Source organism: Rhamphochromis sp. 'chilingali' (genome assembly GCF_963969265.1).
Source record: "Rhamphochromis sp. 'chilingali' genome assembly, chromosome: 15".
NCBI lineage: Eukaryota > Metazoa > Chordata > Actinopteri > Cichliformes > Cichlidae > Rhamphochromis > Rhamphochromis sp. 'chilingali'.
The window spans coordinates 23,607,371-23,628,732 of NC_137942.1; the positions used below are offsets into that span (position 1 = coordinate 23,607,371).

Consider the following 21,362-nt stretch of genomic DNA (forward strand, 5'->3'; position numbering starts at 1 on the left):
TCACCCTGCTCACTCCTCCCCACCCCCAACAACAGCATCCAATACACACTCAACACAAGGCTCCAGTCTGTGTCTCTCAACCACCCAGGTTAGGAGGGAACTGAGGAGGATTAAAGCCAAGAAGGCAGCGGGCCCAGATGGCATCAGCTCGAGGGTCGTCAGGTCCTGCGCGGACCAACTGTGTGGGGTGATGGAGCACCTCTTCAACCTGAGCCTGAGGCTGGGAAGAGTCCCACAGCTCTGGAAAACCTCCTGTGTTGTACCAGTGCCAAAGACTTCACGCCCCAAGGACCTCAACAGCTACAGGCCGGTGGCTCTGGCATCCCCCCTGATGAAGACCCTGGAGCAGTTGGTCCTGGCTCAGCTTCGGCGCCTGGTGAGCTCATCATTGGACCCACTTCAGTTTGCCTACCAACCTGGCATTGGAGCGATGATGCCGTCATCCACCTCCTACATCGTTCCCTCTCTGTGAGAATTATGTTCTTTGATTTCTCCAGTGCCTTCAACACCATTCTTCCCACGGTCCTGAAGGACAAGCTGGAGAACTCTGGAGTGGACCATCACCTCACGACCTGGATTCTGGACTACCTCACCGACCGACCACAGTATGCAAGGGCTCAGGGCTGTATGTCGGACAGGGTCGTCTGCAGTACGGGGGCCCCACAGGGAACGGTCTGGCGCCGTTCCTCTTCACCATCAACACTGCAGACTTCTCCCACAACTCCACCCAGTGCTTCCTGCAGAAGTTCTCTGATGACTCTGCAATAGTCGGCCTCATCACTGATGGGGACGACAAGGAGTACAGAGGAATGACTCAAGACTTTGTGGACTGGTGCCAGCTGAACTACCTCCAGATTAACACTAGTAAAACCAAGGAGCTGGTGGTAGACTTCCGCAGGCACAAACATCCTCCACTGCAAACACTGAACATCCAAGGTATGGACATTGAGGCTGTGGACAGCTACAGGTACCTTGGTGTTCATCTGAACAACAAACTGGACTGGACTCATAACTCAGACGCCCTCTACAGGAAAGGGCAGAGCAGGCTGGACCTGCTGCGGAGACTCAGGTCATTTGGAGTGGAGGGCCCACTCCTGAAGACCTTCTATGACTCTGTGGTGGCCTCAGCAATCTTTTACGGTGTGGTCTGCTGGGGCGGCAGCATCTCTGCTGGGGACAGGAAGAGACTGAACAGGCTGATCTGAAGGGCCAGCTCTGTTCTAGGATGCCCTCTGGACCCAGTGGAGGTGGTGAGTGACAGGAGAACGGCGGCTAAGCTGTCATCCCTGTTGGACAACATCTCCCACCCCATGCAAGAGACTCTGACAGCACTGAGCAGCTCCTTCAGTGGGACGGAGAGATTTCGCAGGTCTTTCCTCCCCACTGCTGTCAGACTCCACAACAAAGACTTTTGCGGCTGATCAAACCCTCATACGTGCCATAAGACTGCTATATGTGCAATTCTTTCTCTGACAAAGTTGTATTTTTGTATTTTCTTACTCAGTTGTATATAGTATTGGTATTCTATTTTATTCTATTGTATATATTATTCTATTTTTATTCTATTATATATAGTATTTTATTTTTACTTTATTTTATTGCATTCCAGTGTTTTCTAATTTCTGCTGCATAACTTTGCACTTTTGCTGTAACAAAACAAATTTCCCACCTGTGGTACTAATAAAGGTCATCTTTATCTTTTATCTTTTCAAACATTTCAGCATGTTTTCAATTGTGTTAGTACAATACACATAATGACAAAATATCCTTTTCACTATACAAAATAAGTGTTTCATCTAAATAAATGTTTCGTTCACAGTTATTGCCTTTCATAATGTTATCACTATAAATTTTTTGATTTGCATCTCTTATTAGTCAGTTTAATACAGTTGTCTGTCATTTAATGCAACTGATCTTAATGTTTAATCAATGAATCATTCATTATGTCCATGGATTTTCAACTTGACTGATTGTTGTCTGGTCATTTGTAAGTTACACATTGCTGCAAGAGCTTTCAATCTAGAAATACTAATTGCTAATTGTTTCCCCCTGATCATCACAATTAGTTACCATATAAGTAGAACTGTGTTTGAGACTTTGCACTGTTCAAATATGGAGCAGGATAGACTTGTAGGGAGAGGAAACCTTCATCGAAGAGGTGGTGGTGCTCCTCGACAGAGAGGTGGTCTTCAGAGAAATGTAGGCAGAAGACAACCCACCATCATCTCTAATGAACTCTGGCCCATCATTGTTGACCATGTGGTTAACAGAGGCTTTACCATAGCTGAGGCTGCCAGGTTACAGCCTAATTTACAAAGGTCAACTGTCAGCTCTATCATCAGAACTTTTCGCCAAGAAAACCGGTATGTCTGCTATAGCAACTTCACTTCTAAAATATAGTACTCTATTGTATAGATGAACAACATGTAATTGTCAGTTTACAGTAATGTAATTTGTAATACTTCAATATTGACAGTATATGATTGTCCTCAGAATTAACAGGAAACAACCTGGTGGTGGTCGCCCACGTGTTTTGACTGACCAGCAGGAGTTGGCTGTGGTGGAAATGGTCAGGGCAAGGAATGACATACGGCTGTCTGAAATCAAACAGGCTATTGAGAACAGCAATGACACCTTTGCCAATGTGCCATCAATTAGCCTTCCAACCATTGCCCGGCTTTTGAAGAAGCCCCTAACCCTCAAGAAACTGACAACTATTAGTTGTAAAAAAAAAAAAAAAACTAACTAAACTAGAAAGTGCATTTTCTGAAGAAACTGCAGTGTGAATGCTTGAATCTGACTGTATGCACTGAAATGAATTAATTGCTGAATTTTAAGTTAAAAATGTTTAATGAGATGAAAAATACAGAAATTTGCACTTGAAAACAAAAAAGCTGAAGTGCTAAAAGCTGAAGTTTACACAGAAGAAGTTGGAAAATAGCCGAAAATGTTTTAAATGTAAATTAGAAAAACCTAAGAAATGAGAAAACACAATTTACAGTCAGAAAACATCTGAATGGATATTAAAAGTTCATACTCTTTAAATCACTGAATGACTAAAATGACTCAAATGTGATCCCTCCACTTGGATCCACACAGTGTAAAAGTTTACATTTCTGAGCTTTGAAAGACACTTTGTTGGAAAGAGAACAACGATGGTGACATTTTGAGGGTAAAATGATGGCTGTAGAGCAAACACTGTGGACACAGCAGCAGTTGAAAGAGCAGTGTTTAAATTGTGTTTTATTTTCAGGGTGAAGTTTAAGAGTAATAATACTGTGATCTGTCAACAAAATTTGGTTCTAAGTGTTTTTTAACACTCTGGGTTTAGTAAAAAAAAAAAAAAATCACCATCCCTTCAGCTTGTTCGTGGCCAAAAGTGTCCATGTGTTATGTATTTGTTTCTTTACATTTACTGCATAAAGGTTTTTTCATAAATATAAACTAGTCATTACTAGTACAATGCACTTGTTTGAAGACAACCTCAAAACTCACCACCACTACTGCAAATTATTGTACAGTGGTCCCTCACAATGATGCGGTTCACCTTTCGCGGACTGTTTCAATTATTTATTTATTTTTACAGTACATTGTGCGTTGATTGCTGTGGACCATTGTCAATCAACCTAGTACATTGTCTCCTGTACAGCAGCGGTCCCCAACAGGGCCACGGACAGTACCGGTCCGTTGAGTTGGTTTCCCTGGGTCTTTTCCCGTGTTGTGGTCGTGTGTTTTATTTTGAAAGAACTATTTACGCGTTACCATAGCGACCAGAGAGTATCAAGAAGCTGAGAGGAGGATGTTACTCTCAATGTTGTTGGCGCATTTCAGGAGGACGCTGTTGATACAGTTACACAAGTACACAGCCGAATTTGTGTTTATTATTGTATTTACAAAATACCACCGTTTTTGTTTGTATCATTTTATTTTGTTGTATTTATCTGCAACACCTTAAAGGCCGGTCCGTGAAAATATTGTCTGACATTAAACTGGTCCGTGTTGCAAAAAAGGTTGGGGACCACTGCTGTACACTCAGGGCTGGACTGGGACAAAAAATCGGCCTGGGCATTTCGACTAGAGACTGGCCCACCAGGTATTATAGGAAAAACCATAAAGCCTTTGAATGAAAACAAACGCTGTTGTCACAGTGATGTACACTGTCTTGTTGGTATATATGTATCAATCTAATAAACTTAAACCTACACCATCCTCCCTATTCTGGTATTCTAAACAGTACCCGAAAGTAGTCTGCTTGAGTTAACCTCCTGAACTATGTAGAACACATGGTGAAAACCTGAAATTAAGACAGAGAAGACTAGAGGTGAGACATGATCATTACTGATTACTGATGACAGATTTAGATATGTTTTCATAAACCATTCATTTGCCACATCTATAAACAGCATGGCAGGGCAAAATATTTTTTCTAACATGGCAACCTTTAAAAAGTGAAAGGAGACAGAAAGACAGGTGAGAAAGAAAAACTTAATTGACTTTTTGATGGCATTTTACACACAGTACTGGTACAGTATCTAGAAAATGTGGGGAAATGCTGGCATCATAAACAGTACTTAGCTACTTCTGAAGAAATTATGATGGGACCCTAAAAAAATTACTATGTACAATAATGGATTTCTATACATTTTACATCAGGTGAAAACGTTTGTTGTAAGATTCAGAGCAATAAACAAACAAGAGAGAAAAGCCGATCAGCTGATCACTGATCAGTTTCATGATTGAAGTAGAAACAGGAGAGGGAGGGCGAGAGACTGAGAGAAGAAGAGGCAGCTGTGCAGCAAAGACACAGAATAACTCCAGCTTTGTGTCTTTTTCATTGTAGCTGAATTACGGGACAAACTGTTCCTTTTCACCTCAATACTAAACGTGCAATATTTTCTCTGAATACGAAACGATTCCGTTTTTTACGGGACGGTTGGAAACTCTAATAACTAACCTTATAAATAAGATAAAACAAGTTCAACATCAGTAATATCATAGCACCCGCCCAGCAGTATAGAAACTCCGTCGTGCTAGCTAGTACGCAGTACGAGTTATTGTAACTAACTGTAAAAAGTCAGCACAACGAAAATAAACTCCACCTAAACTTGGTTTATATCTGACCCAGACAGACTGCAGGTCGTAACTTCTTACCTGAAGTTCAGTTCACCGCCTCGGGTCTCTGCTCCTCCTGCCTTTCTGTCATCCACCTGCCAGTGTGTTGCATCTGCTGGCCTCCACCACTTGCTAATGTTACTGAATCTGTAGAAACTCCGCAATAGCCACCACCAAACAATTGAGTTATTTTTACACATCTCCCTTCATCTGGCCAATCCACCACCTTTCAGTGTTTATACCGTTACGGAAAAAAACGAAGAAAAAAACCCCATCGGCCCATAAAAACAAAAAATCACCATCGGCCCACCGGGCAAATGCCCGGTATGCCCAATGGCCAGTCCAGCTATGCAGGAGGGTCAGATGAGTGGAGACTATTATTGAGTTTCCTGTTTCTGATGTGTGGGGGAGGTCTTATCATGGCACACATCTGGTTGCATGGGGGAAAACAAAAAACTCATCATCTAATAGAATATTGCTGATGTGTGAGGTGTGTGACTGGTGGATGAAAGTTTTGGAGATTTACTGATGCATTTTCCTTTGGTACCACGTTGAACCTGCAAATTAGTTGTGTTTTGATCTATCATTCTAAGAGAGTATGCTTAGACAACTTCTAAAAAGAGGCCTTCATATTTTTTGATTTTTAACAGTGCACTGAGATTTTTTGTTTGGCAATTTTCTCTTTTTCAAGCAGGCCTGCAAGATCGGAATCGAAAGCGCTACACAACCTGTTGAAGAATCGCAAGTGAGTTTCTCCAAAATTAAAATGGGCTCGGGAGAAAGCCACTTTTTTGGGACAATCAGAAAACAAGTCCCTGTCAAAAAGGATTCAGCGAGGTAATCCAGTCTAAATTTTTTTTTAATTTGAAATGGCGTCACTGCTGGCAGTAGAAACTTATTGCGTCACGAGAGGTTCTACTGTCAGCAAAAAAAAAAAAAAAAAAAATGGGGACTGACTGGACTGACAAAAGCTTGACTGACTTGACACCAGTATGCAAGATTGCACCTCCACCCAGAGTGACAAAAGGGTGGATGTATGTATGTATGTTTCTTTTTACAGGAGCGGAAAGGTGATAGCAACAGGTTGCATGGGCTTTTGGGCCGTGCTGACTGAAGCTTTTAATTGCCACTTTCTGTGTCTGTGAATTTACCAGCAGTGTGTTATTCATGAACTTGTATTGTTTACAATGCAAATGTCACTGTGAGAAAGTGTGCATACAGATGCGCTGCGCTAACATCTACATCACTTTTTCCACAGCAAAGGGTTAATCGTGGGATCTAATCACATGATCTACAGCAGGACACACCACTGGCTAATGTTTTTTTCTTACGACGGGGCCTGGAGTGAAGCTACCCCAGGGGAGAGGTCCTGGAATTTTTAAGAGACAATGCGCAACTTTATTGTGCATATCTAATTGTGTTAAGTTAACATATGGTAAAAGAGGGTTTTCCGGGGAGCTTTCATTTTTAAATTGCAGAGACTGTGACATGAGGAATATGGAAGAAGAGACTGGGGTGCAAATGCAGACCATGACTGGGAGAGAAGGCTTCAAGAGGACCAGTGAGAAGCAGGGACCATCTCCAGGACAACTGACAAACGACAGTGGGCTGCACCACTGGGCTTCCAAAAGATTGTCACGAGGAGATTTTGAACAGCAAAATCTTAAAATAAAATGAAAGAGTTTCTACATTGACGTTGAGGAAGACTACAGGAGTGTACGACTTGCTCTGCTCCTAATCTACAGCCGCGTTGGAACAGAAATCGAGGGATGGAGAGAGCATGCCAAGCTCCAAAGGTGACAGCACAGATCAGTGTTGGAATTATGACTCTGTAAATGGCACAGACACCAGGAGCCATGACCATGACTGGGAATGACCACCTAATGCTGTCTCACTTTGCCATGCAAAGTACTTTGACACTCTGGAGAAGGCCTTTCCTCTGTGTCATTGTTGTTGCCATTTGCATGTGAGAGCTTAGATTGTGGGAATGATTAAAGATGAACAAAGGGTGGTGGGAGAAAAGTGAAGTGAGGATACACAGTGTGAAACTCCTTTAAGTGAACAATAATGTTGATGTGATATACAGAATGTCAGGAAAGAAATTCTGGTATTAATGTGATTCTTTGATTTAAGAATCAAAGGGTGGGATTGTATAGGAATTTATTTTACTTATGTATTAATCACATTATTTTATTGTATGATGCCTTGGTGCCACTGGATTTTAACATGTCTCACACTCATACAGTAAGACAAATGGTGGGGGTCTAGTAAGGAAGTTGGGGGAAGCAGACAACTCCACAGGAAGAATCTTTTGTGTCTTTAAGGACTCTGGTAGGTAGCAAGAGAGCGTGAACCTTAAGGTGTGAAACAGCTGTGTACTGTCTTTTGTTCCTGGAGAAGGTATTTAACTGAGAGCCATGCTAGGCTCAGGGAGACTGCTGACCGTCTGCCCCACGGTCATGCAGGCTCTCCACCAACTTGGTTGTCTGTTTCTTTGTGTTTTGATTAAAGAATGTTAGCTACCGCTCACCGCTCGTCTGCAGGCTTTATTTAATCGAAAACTTCCACAACAGCAGTCAACCTCTTTTTATTTTGCGCTCTCACTTCCTTTTAATGTCATTCTTTAGTTCCAATGTCTTTAAATACTAGGGGCTTAAGAGACAGTGTTAAAAGAAGATCAATATTTTTGTTCTGTAAAAATGTAAATGTATACTGCTACAAGAAACACACTCTGTGGAGACAGATGAAAATTTTTGGTCTAGTCAGTGTGGGGAAAGAATAATTTTTTGTCACGGTACGAACAAATCAGCTGGGGTAGCCTTACTATTTAAAAACTTTCGTAATAAAATTGAAACTCATAGGAAAGACAGTCTGGGCCATTGGCTAATTTGTGTACTCAAAGTGGATAATAGCTTTTTGATCTTATGTAATGTTTATGTACAACAATGTAGCTCAGAACAAACTTTTATTAACTGAGATCACCAGTCACCTAAAAGAACTATTCACAAATACTCCACAAACAATCTTATATTAGGTGGAGATTACAATATGGTTCATGACGAATGGCTTGATAGATCACCCTCTAAATTCCATTCCCATCATATAAATTCATTTTTACACAACTTCTGTCTAAATCTCAACCTAATAGATCCTTGGAGATTAGCAAACCCACTTGTTCCGTCCTTTTCGTGGTTCAAGCCTGATGGTTCGGCTAAATCGCGTATCGATTTCTGGCTAATCTCAGACAGTTTAATGCAGAATAGTGTAGATGTGGGTGTCTCAGCTGCGCCTTTAACCGACCACTGTGTGACACATTTCAGTGTTACTCCTCAAATTAAAAACTCTCATAATAAAGGTTACTGGAAGTTTAACTCATCCCTGCTTACCAATGAAAATTTTAGTAACGAAATACTTTGACAACTAGAACTTATTTCAACTAATGAAAACATAAGTTCTTACACAGAAAAGTGGGAATTCTTTAAGTTTCAAGTATGTTAAATCTCAATTAAACACAGTAAAATAATAGCTCATCAGAATAAGCAAAAAGAAACTGAAGTTATCAGAGAATTTAATCACATCTGCTCGAAACCCTTTTTTAATGATAATGACAAACAACGTAGAAGTATTCTACAGTCTTCTTTAGACGATATTTATACTAAAAAGGCTAAAGGAGCATATCTGAGATCCCGAGCCAAGTGGATGGAGGATGGCGAAAAAAGTACAGCATATTTCTGTAGATTAGAAAAGATAAGACAAGAGAGAAACGCCAAAAATAGTCTATCAATTGATAGTCGGCTATGCACTCACCCTCAATTAGTATCTAAAGAAATCTTTACCTTTTACAGTAATTTGTACTCCTCTTCATACTCTAGACCAGACCTTCCCAAAGTGTGGGGCCCGCCCCCTAGGGGGGGGCGCAGAGCCATTGCAGGGGGGGCGCGGCATGAAAAGGGCAATAAAAAACAAAAAACGCTAGGACACTGCTAGCACGAGGCGCCTCTACAAACGCAAAGCAGGAGATGAAGCATAGCTGAATATGTTTCCAAACCAACTTCATTCTAAGCCAAAGACTAGAAAATATGGTGAAGCATATCTTCCCTTTGGTTTCACCTGCACAAGTGCCGAGGTGAAACCAAACCAGTGCCAGGTCTCCCCTGCAGAATTGGTTTTCCAAGCATCGGGAGCAGCGCTGGGCTGTTCAAATCACGGACAAACAGTATCCCACATTCTTGATTTTTAGTTCACAAACACTTGTTGTAATGACTAACTACTCCTGACATTTTGGAGATGTTAGCTCTTTATACAGTGAAGTTACAGTGGGATACAAATAACATCAGGCTGATCCTGCCACGATTTGTTTCCCCGGTTCAAATCACGGACAAACAGCATCCAACAGTTGCGCGAACATTTTTCTTGTAAAACAAGGGGGGCCCAGCAAAAAAAGTTTGGGAACCACTGCTCTAGACCATTGGCTGAGGCAGTTTTTCAATCTATCAAACACCTGATTCCTAAATTTGATGAAAATTTTAAAAAGACCTGTGAGGGCAAAATTACCTTTGAAGAGTTAGATAAAGCCTTAAGTGCTTTACCCAAAGATAAAGGCCCAGGTTGTGATGGTTTGACCAGTAACTTTTACAAACATTTTTGGGTTCATATTAGAACCCTTGTGTTTGGAATGCTTACAGAAATATTAGAAAATGGTTCTCTCACACACACTATGAAACAATGTGTAATTACACTCATACCAAAACCTGGGAAAGATCCGACTCTTCTTGATAATTTAAGACCAATTACTCTATTAAATAATGATTATAAACTTCTAACACATATTTTTGCAAACAGGTTAAAATCAGGCATAACTCAAATTATTTCTGACACTCAGTCTGGATTTATAAAAGGCCGCTCAATCCATAATAATATCCGCCTTATTTTGGACTTGATTGACTACAACTACCTAATTGAAACCAAGGTTTTGTCCTATTTTTAGATTTTTACAAAGCCTTCGACATGATAGAGCATGAATTTATGTTTCAAGCCCTTGATTTGTTCGGTTTTGGAAGTAACTTCATTAATGTAATCAAATTGCTGTATAGAGATACTAACAGTTCAGTGTGTCTTCCACGTGGCACCTCACAAAGATTTAGGATCTGCAAAGGAATAAAACAAGCATGTCCAATCTCGCCATTGCTGTTTATTGCAGCAACTGAAATGCTTTCCATACTGATTAAAAATGCTGAGTTTGGTAAGATATCTATCCTGGGTAAAGAGCTCTCCATCAGCCAGTTAGCTGATGATACAACCATTTTTCTAAATAACCTGAATGAAATCCCCAAAATTCTGCAGATTATTGAAACTTTCTCAAAAGCTTCAGGGTTAAATCTGAATTTAAACAAATGTGAGATCTTACCCTTAACACTAGATTTACCATTGTTGTGAGTGCGCGCTAGTGATGTGCGGATCGATCCTGAAATATCGATTCCTCCGATACCAATCATTTATGTTCTAGAATCAATTCTCACATTAAAATATTGATATTTTAGTAATTTACAGTAAATTTGTAGTTTATCATTAACAGGAACACAGTGGAAAGAAACTATAACATTCGGATTGTCTACACTCAAAGGAACTACTTCCTCTTCCGCCTTTCATAGTCATGTGCGAAATACGGCTGTATAAATGTGGAGGAATCGATATTTCAGGATCGATCCGCACATCACTACTTAAGATCCTGTCGCTACCCGCCGGTCCGTAGCCTCACAGTGTTCACTTTTCTAGCAACCATGGCCGGAGGCGAAGAGATGAATAAGTATCGCTCACCTCTGGTGTCCAGATACGCCAGCAAAGAAATAAGCTACAACTTCAGCGAGAAAAAGAAGTTCATCACCTGGAGGAAGCTGTGGATTTTCCTCGCCAAAGCTGAGAAGGTTTGATATAATGATCTGCTGCTACAAGCTTATGAAAGAAGTCCGCGACCTTTATCAAGTTTCCTGCTCTAAACATAGTTATAAGGAGGTCTTACGAGTCGTGTGGATGCTACCCGGTGCTGACTGAGCAGACTGCTACCGTACAGTAATCAGTGTCTTTGTCTGGAAGTCATAGGTCATATTTTAAATGAACATTTGGCTGTGTCCACACGTACTCGGGTGTTTTTGAAAACGGAGATTTTTCTATGCGTTTGCACCTTTTGTCCACACGAAAACGGCGTTTTCGGTCATTGAAAACTGAGATTTTATTTGCGTGTGGACGAGGAAAACCGACAGAACACAGCGTCAAAGGTGTGCGCCACGTTATTGTTTCGGGAAACTGAATTTCAACAATCATGTTACTGTTAATTGTACTCTCTGCAGTGTCTAAATGCTTAAATATACACAGTTACTGCCCCTCTACACATAGGACTCGGTTCTGCTTCTATGCCCCATCTTTGTTTACTTCTAGACTTCTGATTGGCCAACATTTCTACACGGTAGGAATATATCGCCAACTGTTGCTTTGGCATGTTCCTAGCAGCGTTTTCCTTCATTTTTGCGTTTACGTGTGGACGGGATTACTTTTTAAAACGGAAAATCTCGTTTTCAAAAATACCCGTCAACATTATTATGAGATTCTAAAATTGAAACTCTGCAGTTCGTATTTTCTATCGCAGAGCCACGTGAGCTTCGACACGCATGCGTACATGTTCTGAATCATTTGAACAGCTGCTGCTCTCTCGACAGCGAATGTTCCTGTGAACGAAAAGCTCTTCAAGTGGGAAAATTGGTAACAGTTACTCTGGCTAAATGCTGTTGTGTTTGTGCTCTCTTTTCTACTGAGGTTTTATTTGACCAGTCTGACCTATGACCCCTTTGACTGGACAGAGGTACTTTATTATCTGGAACCTTTCTGTACTGCTGTAGGAATCACGTGACTACGGTGTCCCAACAGAATACAGTCCAGTCTAATCAGCATATTGAGCGCCTGTGCCTCCTCATGAGGACAGCACATGATGATCAAAACTGGAGAAAAGAGATGCTAATAGACAGACTACTGACTAATGAACAGCAGGCTGTTTGCTATCAGCTTAGCAATGCAAGTCACTGACTTTTACCCAAACATCCTTTCCATCAACAGAAGAGCCAATACTGCAAATATGTGTATTTATAATAAAACATGTATTTACATAAAAACGTATTTGCATTTGTAACTGTTGATAAATATCTTAAAAGTAAAGAACTGTATTATCAAGAGTCAAAAAGCTCCACATAAAAAGTTGTAAGCAGCTTATAAGTAAACTCTGAAAATGAATGAAACCCTGCAGGAAATGGTTCAGAATTCATTCTGTAACTACAAGCACTTTTGTTTTGCCAGCTCTAAACTTTACGAGTTGCTTGTAGGAACTCTTCCTGTTTGTCATCATGTCTCTGTGTTCAATGTTCTCCTCCTCAGGCTCTGGGTCTGCCCATCACTGATGCTCAGATTGCAGAGATGGAGAGCCATGCAGAGGACATTGACTCTGCCATGGCGGCTGAAGAAGAGCGAAAGCTGAGGCACGATGTCATGGCGCACGTCCACACCTTTGCACACTGCTGCCCCACAGCTGCTCCCATCATCCACCTCGGAGCTATGTCATGCTATGTGGGAGACAATACTGTAAGTATGACTATTGCATAAATAAACCCAGCAGTGATGAGTTTTGACTCTTTAAAGCTTCTCATGTTTGTCGTTTCTCTTCTTCAGGATCTCATTGCATTGCGTGATGGCTTCAACATCCTCTTGTCTAAGGTGAGACTCACCTGTTTGTCCAGAAATTCTATGAAAACAGTGCAAATGAATATATTAATATCAAACAAGCTTGTCAGCTAGTTTTTTGTTTTTACAGTGAGTCCATTTAAAAAAAACAGGGCATTTTCATTGAATTGAATTCATGAAAAAATATATTTAAAGATGACAGGATAGGCTATCCAACATGTTGGTCACATTTATTATGCATCTTCACTGCTTCTGGGAGCTAAAGATCAAAGCTGGCTGTTTGTAGCCCACGATGTAAAATAAGTTTGACACCCTGATTTGATCATTAAAGGCTTGTTTTTCCTGCAGCTGGCCAGAGTCATCGACCGGCTGGCAAACTTTGCAGAGGAATACGCCGACCTCCCCACGCTCGGCTATACACACTTCCAGTGAGTCCGACTGCAGCTGCAGTGTTTTCATAGGCCTTCATCAGACTGATGGAGCTGTCTAACTTTGATGTCAAACACACCCACTGTGCCCCTCTCCTCCTCTCTGTACAGGCCTGCCCAGTTGACCACAGTGGGGAAGCGAGCATGTCTGTGGCTGCAGGATTTGGTGATGGATGTGAGGAACCTGGAGCGAGCCCGCGATGATCTACGTTTCCGTGGAGTCAAGGGGACCACAGGCACCCAGGCCACCTTCCTGCAGCTCTTTCAAGGGGACCATGACAAGGTATAAACAACCATAAGAACCACGTGGGTGATTTCTGAAGTCTCACAGCACCGTATTGTGATGACTTTTTAATGTCAGTTTTCCTTTTGTGCCACCAGGTGGTAGAGCTTGACAAGATGGTGACAGAGATGGCTGGCTTTAAGAAGTGAGTATCAAACTCCTGTCTCCAATGTTGACTGACATGTTTTTATAACATGGTCCAAGCAGGAACAGTTTGAAACACAGGCTATAACTCATTTGTTCCATTCTTATCCAGAGCCTACCTGGTGACTGGACAGACGTACAGTCATGAAGTGGACATACACTGCCTCGCCAGGCTCGCTAGTTTGGGAGCTTCTGTGCACAAGGTGAGGAAATGTCTCCATTTAGTGGTGGTTAAAGAAACTTGGGTCTTGAGCTCAGGATTTTCAAAAAGCTGATGTAACTGAGTCTAAACTTTTGCTGTCATCTGCTGTAGATCTGCACAGACATCCGCCTGCTGGCCAACCTAAAAGAGATCGAGGAACCTTTTGAGAAGGAGCAGATTGGTACGTTCGCTCATTCAAAAGCACTTTTTGCCTGTTAAACTGTGCCTCAGCCTAAAGCTTTGCCCGCTCCTCTTCCAGGTTCCAGTGCTATGCCCTACAAGAGGAACCCCATGCGTGCAGAACGCTGCTGTAGCTTGGCCCGACATCTGATTGCGTTGATGGCCGACCCCCTGCAGACTGACTCAGTCCAGTGGCTGGAGAGCACACTGGATGACAGCGCCAACAGGTCAGCCCACACAGACACTTACACTGCTGTGAATTTGGTATGATGCAGTTCTCCTCTGTAAGGTATTACAGTAGTTATGGCATTGTGATTTATGAAATATGCTGTAAACTTAGCTAACATTACTTGGCAGTAGCAGTAATGTGAGTTACTTCACTCAAGTGAAAGCTTTAAACATTAGCCTGATACTTAACTAGCCAGCTTAAGGAAATGATGGTAATAAGAGGCACTGATCCATATGGGCACAAAGAATGGCCACTTTTTTGTGCTACTGAAGTTCCCTGGCTTTCATTTAATCTGTTTATTGTGAACACCTACACATTAAACAACTTAAAAATGATAAATGGCTTCAAGCTCAGACTGAGGTCTGTGGGGCACTATCAGCCACTGAGACAACAAACAAATATGTTTAATATATGAATATTTCATACTCTAAGGCTGCCTGTTTATTAAAGCAGTGGTTCCCAGACTTTTTTTGCTAGGCCCCCCTTTGTTTTACAAGAAAAATGTTCGTGCCCCTCCCCCGCACGCACTCATCCTCCAACCCCACACACCCTTATTTTGCTCCATTGCAGTTTATTTCACACCTCAAACATCTAGTAAACAGTTAAGCAAATAAAAGTAAAAAATTACAGGTAGTAAGGAAATAAACTACTAACTCTTTTATGCTACGTGCACTCATACAGTTATTTTTGAAAACGCAGCTGTTTCGTCCACAAGTAAACGGCGTTTGGAATCATCGAAAACAGATTTTTTTTTTTTTTTTTTTAACACCCATTTTTTGGGTTTACGTGTGGACGAGGAATACAGAGTTTGTCACGCAACGTCAAAGGTATGTGCCTTTTGTCACATCACGCAGTGTGCTACGTTATTGTTTTTTGTTTATTTTTTTTGTGAGGAGACTGTTTTTAAAAGGGAATTTCTCCTTCATTTTTCCCACTGACACTTCAGGAAATCCATGAGAGTTTGAGGCCTTGAACAAAGCCAAACAGCTAAGAGAGGAATTGTGGCCATAAAGGGAAAAAAGAAAAGAAAGCAAGAGTAAAAGACGATGTACATAATTGCGTTAATGGTTAAAGAACTACACATCCTACAATGCATTGCACATTGTTACCCAGGATTCAGTGGTTGAGTAAAAAGCTGTTACTTGTGATTACTGATGGTTTCTTTCCTCTCTTCTCTGCCTTGCTCCTGTGCAGGAGGATCTCCCTGCCCGAGTCCTTCCTGACAGCAGACATCATCCTCAGCACACTGCAGAACATCACAGAGGGTCTTGTGGTCTACCCCAAAGTCATCGAGAGACACATCCGCCACGAGCTGCCCTTCATGGCCACAGAGAATATTATTATGGCGATAGTGAAGGCAGGAGGCAACAGACAGGTAGGAGAAAATACCCTGTGAGGAATTCTCCTCTGAGTCAGAATGGACACATTAATAGTTTTGAACATAACTGGATGAATGCATTTTTGCTTGATCAGGAGAGATGGTTTACTGGGCAGAAGATGCCAGTGGTAACCAGAAAAACAGATGACTGAAGTGAGATCATCTTACTGACTAGTAACCAGTGTTTTGACCATTTAAATGAAGAAGCTGATTACCAATAACCAGACCTGACATGGAGACCTAACAACATGGCTGTTAAAGTCAGCTCCACCTTAATGTTTCTGTGTTTTCCTGTGTCTCCTTCAGGAGTGTCACGAGAAAATCCGTGTTCTCTCCCAAGAGGCAGCAGCTGTGGTTAAACTGGAAGGTGGAGACAATGACCTGCTGGCCAGAATCCAACGAGACCCCTACTTTGCACCCATTCTAGGGCAGCTGGAGGCTTTGCTGGACCCCAAGACCTTTATTGGGCGTGCTCCACAGCAGGTACAGCATGAACAGCCTTATTTTTGTTCAGTCTGACAACAGATGAATGTTTACAGCCAAGCTGCAGCTCCCCTATTACTGCAGCTGTGTCTGTTGACCCCCTTTGATGATAGTTTGTTTTCTTGTTCCTGCTCCTCTTCTTCAGGTGAAAACGTTCCTGGCTGAAGAAGTACGCCCCCTACTGGAGCCGTATAAGGCCAATATGGACGTCAAGGTTGAGCTTGTGCTTTAAAACATCAGTGATGTCTTAAGCTGGTTTTATGGTCGAGCAGAGTTTGCTGTCCACTCCACTCTAGGGACTGACCGTCTGTCTGCCTGGAGCGAGCTCTGTTGTCAGATGGAGGCAGCGCACAAAGTGTGTGGTACAACCAGCGTGTGGGCCGCTCTTGCTTGTACTGTTGTTGGTCAACCAGCCGCGGTGGAGAGTGAAGTTATAACAGATGAGATGAAGCGAGAGCATTAAAAACAGTAAAATGTCCACTGCAGCCACTGTGTGTTGTTTTTTATCTTTGAAGTTTACACAGACGGGCCATGAGACCAGCATTACTCACACTTAGGGCTGGGTATCGTCACTGATTTCTAGAATCGATTCGGATTCACAAGGTCCTGCTTCAATTCTATTTAAATCTGGGAAATTTTGCCTCAGACAGTCAGAAATGTTATTATTCGGATCAGTACATTTACATATTTTTGTATCTATAAAAATGATGCTGACACTCGCAAGACTTTATCAAAGGTGTAAGCATCACAGCAGATGCATTTGTGTCAAAGTAGCTGAAGATAAAACACGAAGGTGATTTTTCTGGCCTGGGATTTCATAAAAATATTCTGCAGTACATCAAAAACGAAAGAAAACCATTAATCAACATGAACATTACCTCTGAAGTTACGGCGGTTTTATTAGAGACACGGCTGAGCGTTTTGCATTTTGCATAATTTTAAAAAGTTTACATTTGTTCAGAAGCCTATTGAACAGCACAAATTACTTTTTCTTTTCGGAAGTAAGTAAAAGGGAAAGAAAAGCGCCCGACAGCGCTGTAAACAACGGTAGACTTGTGCGTAACAAGCAAGGGAATAATGCAGAAAAACGATTATTAGACGGGAAACTGTTCAAGTATACTGAGAGAGCTGTGCATGAAGTGTGGTGGAAGGAAAAACAGCAAAAGTAAGAGGGAGTCCATGACGATGTTTATGTGAAGCTTAGTTTGGATCTTCTTTTGCTGCTGGTTCGGTCAATATTGTTTGGAGAGAGATAAAACTAACAGCTTTAGAATCACCGCAAACAGGGCGTAAACACAAAGCGCGGACCCGCCGAAACAGAATCGGCGAGCTGTCGGCTTTCAGCCCCGACCGTGTCCGTGCCGTCAGGTAAGAAAGGCGACATCTCACTGATTCTGATGTTTCGGCGGGTCCGCGCTTTGTGTTTACGCCCTTTTTGCCTTTCTGCTCTCATTTACTATTTTAGCTGTTTGGTGGTTCTTGAAATTTTGTGAGGTTTAACCTGAGATTCTGGCGTTTCGGGCAAAATAAATTTATATTTAAAAAATCGATTCAGGATTTTAATGAATCGATATCACATTATCAAAGCCAGAATCTATTTTAATCGATAAATCTATTATCAAAACCCACCCCTACTCACACTGACATGGGGAACACTTTGAGTGGCACATTTTGCAAATATTCTGAAGTAAATTCTGCGACCTTTAAATAGCCCTATCAAGTCTCCTGGTCTTAATAGACTGTTAGCACACAGTAAAAAGAAATGTTGTATAAGTCATGAAACACTCGGCAGTTCCAGAGTTGCATTTTATTAAAATAATATCAAGAAAAAAAATCATAAAGAACCCCATGTGTATATACCTATACAGCAATACACTGAAAATCTGAAGAAAAAAAAAATGGGTGAAATTGCTTTTTTTTTTTTTTTGTGTGAGTGGTAAGAGATGTATTCTTAAACACTTCTTCAGTTGAGAATCAGAGAGGAGAAACACACAGGTTTTCTTGCTAGCAAGGGCAGCACAGAGCACTCACACTGAGAGTGAGAGCTCTGAGACTCGCAGCTCTGAGACTGCCCTGGTCTTTATTTATACATCAGTAGCACTGTTGCCGCACAGCAAGAAGGTCCTGAGTTCAATTCCACCATCAGGCCGGGGTCTTTCTGTGTGGAGTTTGCATGTTCTCCCCGTGTTTGCGTGGGTTCTCTCCGGGTACTCCGGCTTCCTCCCACCGTCCAAAGACATGCAGCTTGTGGGGATAGGTTAATTGGATAATTCAAATTGCCACTAGGTGTGAATGTGCGAGTGAATCTGAGTGTGAATGGTTGTCTGTCCCTATGTGTTAGCCCTGCGACAGACTGGCGACCTGTCCAGGGTGTACCCCGCCTTTCGCCCTATGACAGCTGGGATAGGCTCCAGCGCCCCCCGCGACCCTGAAGAGGATAAGCGGAAGCGAATGGATGGATGGGTGTTTGTTCCTTACATCGAAGTGTGTGTGTGTGTGTGTGTGTGTGTGGGGGGTCAGAATGTGACCCCACAACGACTTCACTAAACCTGCTTCCCTGAAAGTCCAGTACCGTTTCAGATAAAAAGGTGATAAAGTCCTAATGGTTTCATAAATCTTCCTAATTATTATTATTTTTTTCATATAAGCATCAGGGACAAGGCTGTCTTGCAATTGTTGAGGTCCCTAGTGTGCGCCCTATTTCTTCCAGGATCACTCTTCATTTGTAGGTTTTAGTGGACTCTTAGTCCTGTGAAGTGGTTTTCATGGGCCAAAAGCATTGTATTCCAAGATCTGGGAGATTGTAGAAATGAGCAGTAACCCCCTTCTTGCCATCTTTCCAGAAATATCAGTGATCTGGAAGCTGTTACGCTTACTTACAACAGCAGCAGTACTTTCTGCACCTGCATAAAGTCTAGGACACATTTACTAACGTGTTGCAGCTTTGAATCTTTTAATATATATTTTGTTAATATTTTGGCTATGGTGTCTTGTTATGAAATATATAGAAGAGTAACAGTGTTAGCATGTGGTCAAAGTTAAGTTTGACTGGGAAAGTCAAAGCTCAATAGTCTGTATCAACAAAAACTCACTGCAGCCTGTGTAATATTTGATACGTCATATTATATTCCAGTCTATCTTGCAAATACATATTTGCATTGCAAATGTCATGCACAAACACACACAACTATTAGATCCTTAAGATCAAACCTGTGTCATTCTTTTGGTCCACTGCAGTGTAGTAGTCAAAAAGAAAGAAGTGAAGTGGCCACAAATGGCCAGGATAGAGCCCAGAGGGTTAATTTGTAAAATGTCTAAAAATATTGATTACAGGATAATACATTAATGTTAATAGCAACTGTAAGCTTTTTATTTTGAAGTTACAAGTATAAACAATGCTGTTACATTTACACTAAAAATATTTTACTATAAGTATGGACATAAAACAAGTGAACAACATCTTATAATAAGCTTAATTTGGAATTCTGTACACTGCAATAAAAAAAACCCACAACAACAAATAAAAAACAAACAAACAGCCAGTGCCTTCATCTGTCCATTAAGTGTCAAACATCGCATTGACCCGTAGTCTCTGCTCGTCAGCACATTTAAAAAGAGCTCCATGTCCTCTGCAAACTGAAAAACAAAGAGGAAAAAGTCCCTCTACACAAAAACACTGCAGATGACAGGCCAGGCAAACATCTATTGACTTGTTTGAATGCCTCCTCATCATGTGAGCCTTGAAGTTTTTTGTAAGAAGACTAAGACCACAGTGAGAGCATTTCATTTTCATGGACTTTCCACAAGCCGCAGTTTCATTTAGCACAGACGGTAGAGCACATGAATGTTCTGCTGGAGAGAAGACATCGAGAGGGAGATGGGGCTCCACAGAGAGTTCAGTGGGGAGCAGTCCTGAATGCTGACATGACAATAATTGCCTTGCCATATCCCCACGCTGTATGACTGTCATGTTACAGACAGGGCAGTGAAAGTGCACCAGCACATCATTTTGTCTGTAAGAGAGAAAAAAGAAAAAAAACAACAACATGTAATTTAAATGTAGTTGTATAGAATGCTGTCAGTTTATCTAACAATCAGATTGTACATATTAACAAAAATATCCAAGCCATTCTCAATAATGAAAGCAAAATGCTATGGATCACAAGAGCTGTCAAGAAAAAAATATTCAATGAAAACACTTTTTTCTCTTGCTGATGAATCCACTGAACTGTACAATGTGAAAAGCAACTTTTAAGTCAACAAAGAGACTGCAAAGGTGCTGAAAAGAAGTGCATATTTATAACTTTAACTATGAGTTATATTTAATACCAACATACCTTTAAAGGCAAAGCATTTTTAATGTGTCCATTTATATGCTCCTCGATCTTTGCCCTGACAGGGCTGAAAGCGGGGCACAGATGGCAGTGAAAGAGTCTTCTGCAACACGTGGTGCATTCCTGCAATTCTGGCTTGGTGGCAGAATTCCAAATTGATATGTGCATCTAAAACAGAGAAAAACAGATGAACACCATATACACATTTAAATTCAGGTTTTAGCAAAAATAACACGTTACAGTTAGCATGTAAGAGATTGAAAATTCTTTACAAAAACATAATTTACAAGACACTTTTATTTGTGACATACGTATCTATTGACATATAACAGACAATTTAACAAAGGCTAACTAAAATCTGGGCAATAAAAAAGCAGAACAGAATGGAATAGAGAATATTAGTATTTATAAATGTATAAATCTCTTTGTGACAAACTTTACAGTGTTGATGCAGGTGGAATGAGAGACATGAGTAAAGCGCAATATGCAGTAAATGGAACAATGTGCATTGATGTCAGATAGTGAAAAGCAGTGAAGTGAATTTATTCAGTAACAAGCAAAAATCAAATACGTTTGAAAGGGACCACTAAATGCTAACCAGAGGTGTCAAAAGTACACGCATTCCTTACTAAAGTTTAGATACCTCGGGGGTATGACGGTTGTTGTAACGCTAACAAAGTGCCAACGTAATCAGTGTAAGCAAAGTAGATGATTCCTAGAATTATATAATTATTAACGGCGAATTTATACATGGAAGACTCTGCACCAACCTTTACGATCGATTTGCAAGGTTAATGATCCTTGCAGTAGTGATGGGTCGTTCGCGAACGAAATGGCTCTTAGAGCCGCCTCTTTGAAGTGAAC

General features: G+C 41.3%; 1 protein-coding gene and 1 long non-coding RNA gene across 2 annotated transcripts; one reads left to right on the forward strand and one right to left on the reverse strand.

Annotated features, from left to right (window-relative positions):
* The first annotated feature begins 10,778 nt into the window (after positions 1–10,778).
* Positions 10,779–16,642, forward strand: LOC308410868 (adenylosuccinate lyase-like). The gene is made up of 12 exons (XM_080904523.1): positions 10,779–11,036; positions 12,535–12,738; positions 12,826–12,870; positions 13,186–13,265; positions 13,377–13,548; positions 13,647–13,693; positions 13,805–13,895; positions 14,006–14,075; positions 14,154–14,301; positions 15,498–15,678; positions 15,988–16,164; positions 16,310–16,642. Exons 1-12 carry the CDS (start codon positions 10,893–10,895, stop codon positions 16,394–16,396), a joined length of 1,446 nt encoding a protein of 481 aa, XP_080760649.1. The 5' UTR covers positions 10,779–10,892; the 3' UTR covers positions 16,397–16,642.
* Positions 16,643–20,020: 3,378 nt separating this feature from the next.
* Positions 20,021–21,362, reverse strand: LOC308411996. Its single transcript, XR_013974513.1, has 3 exons — positions 21,269–21,362; positions 20,502–20,666; positions 20,021–20,177 (listed from the first exon to the last, which is right to left on the reverse strand). It is a non-coding gene; the product is annotated as an uncharacterized lncRNA (long non-coding RNA).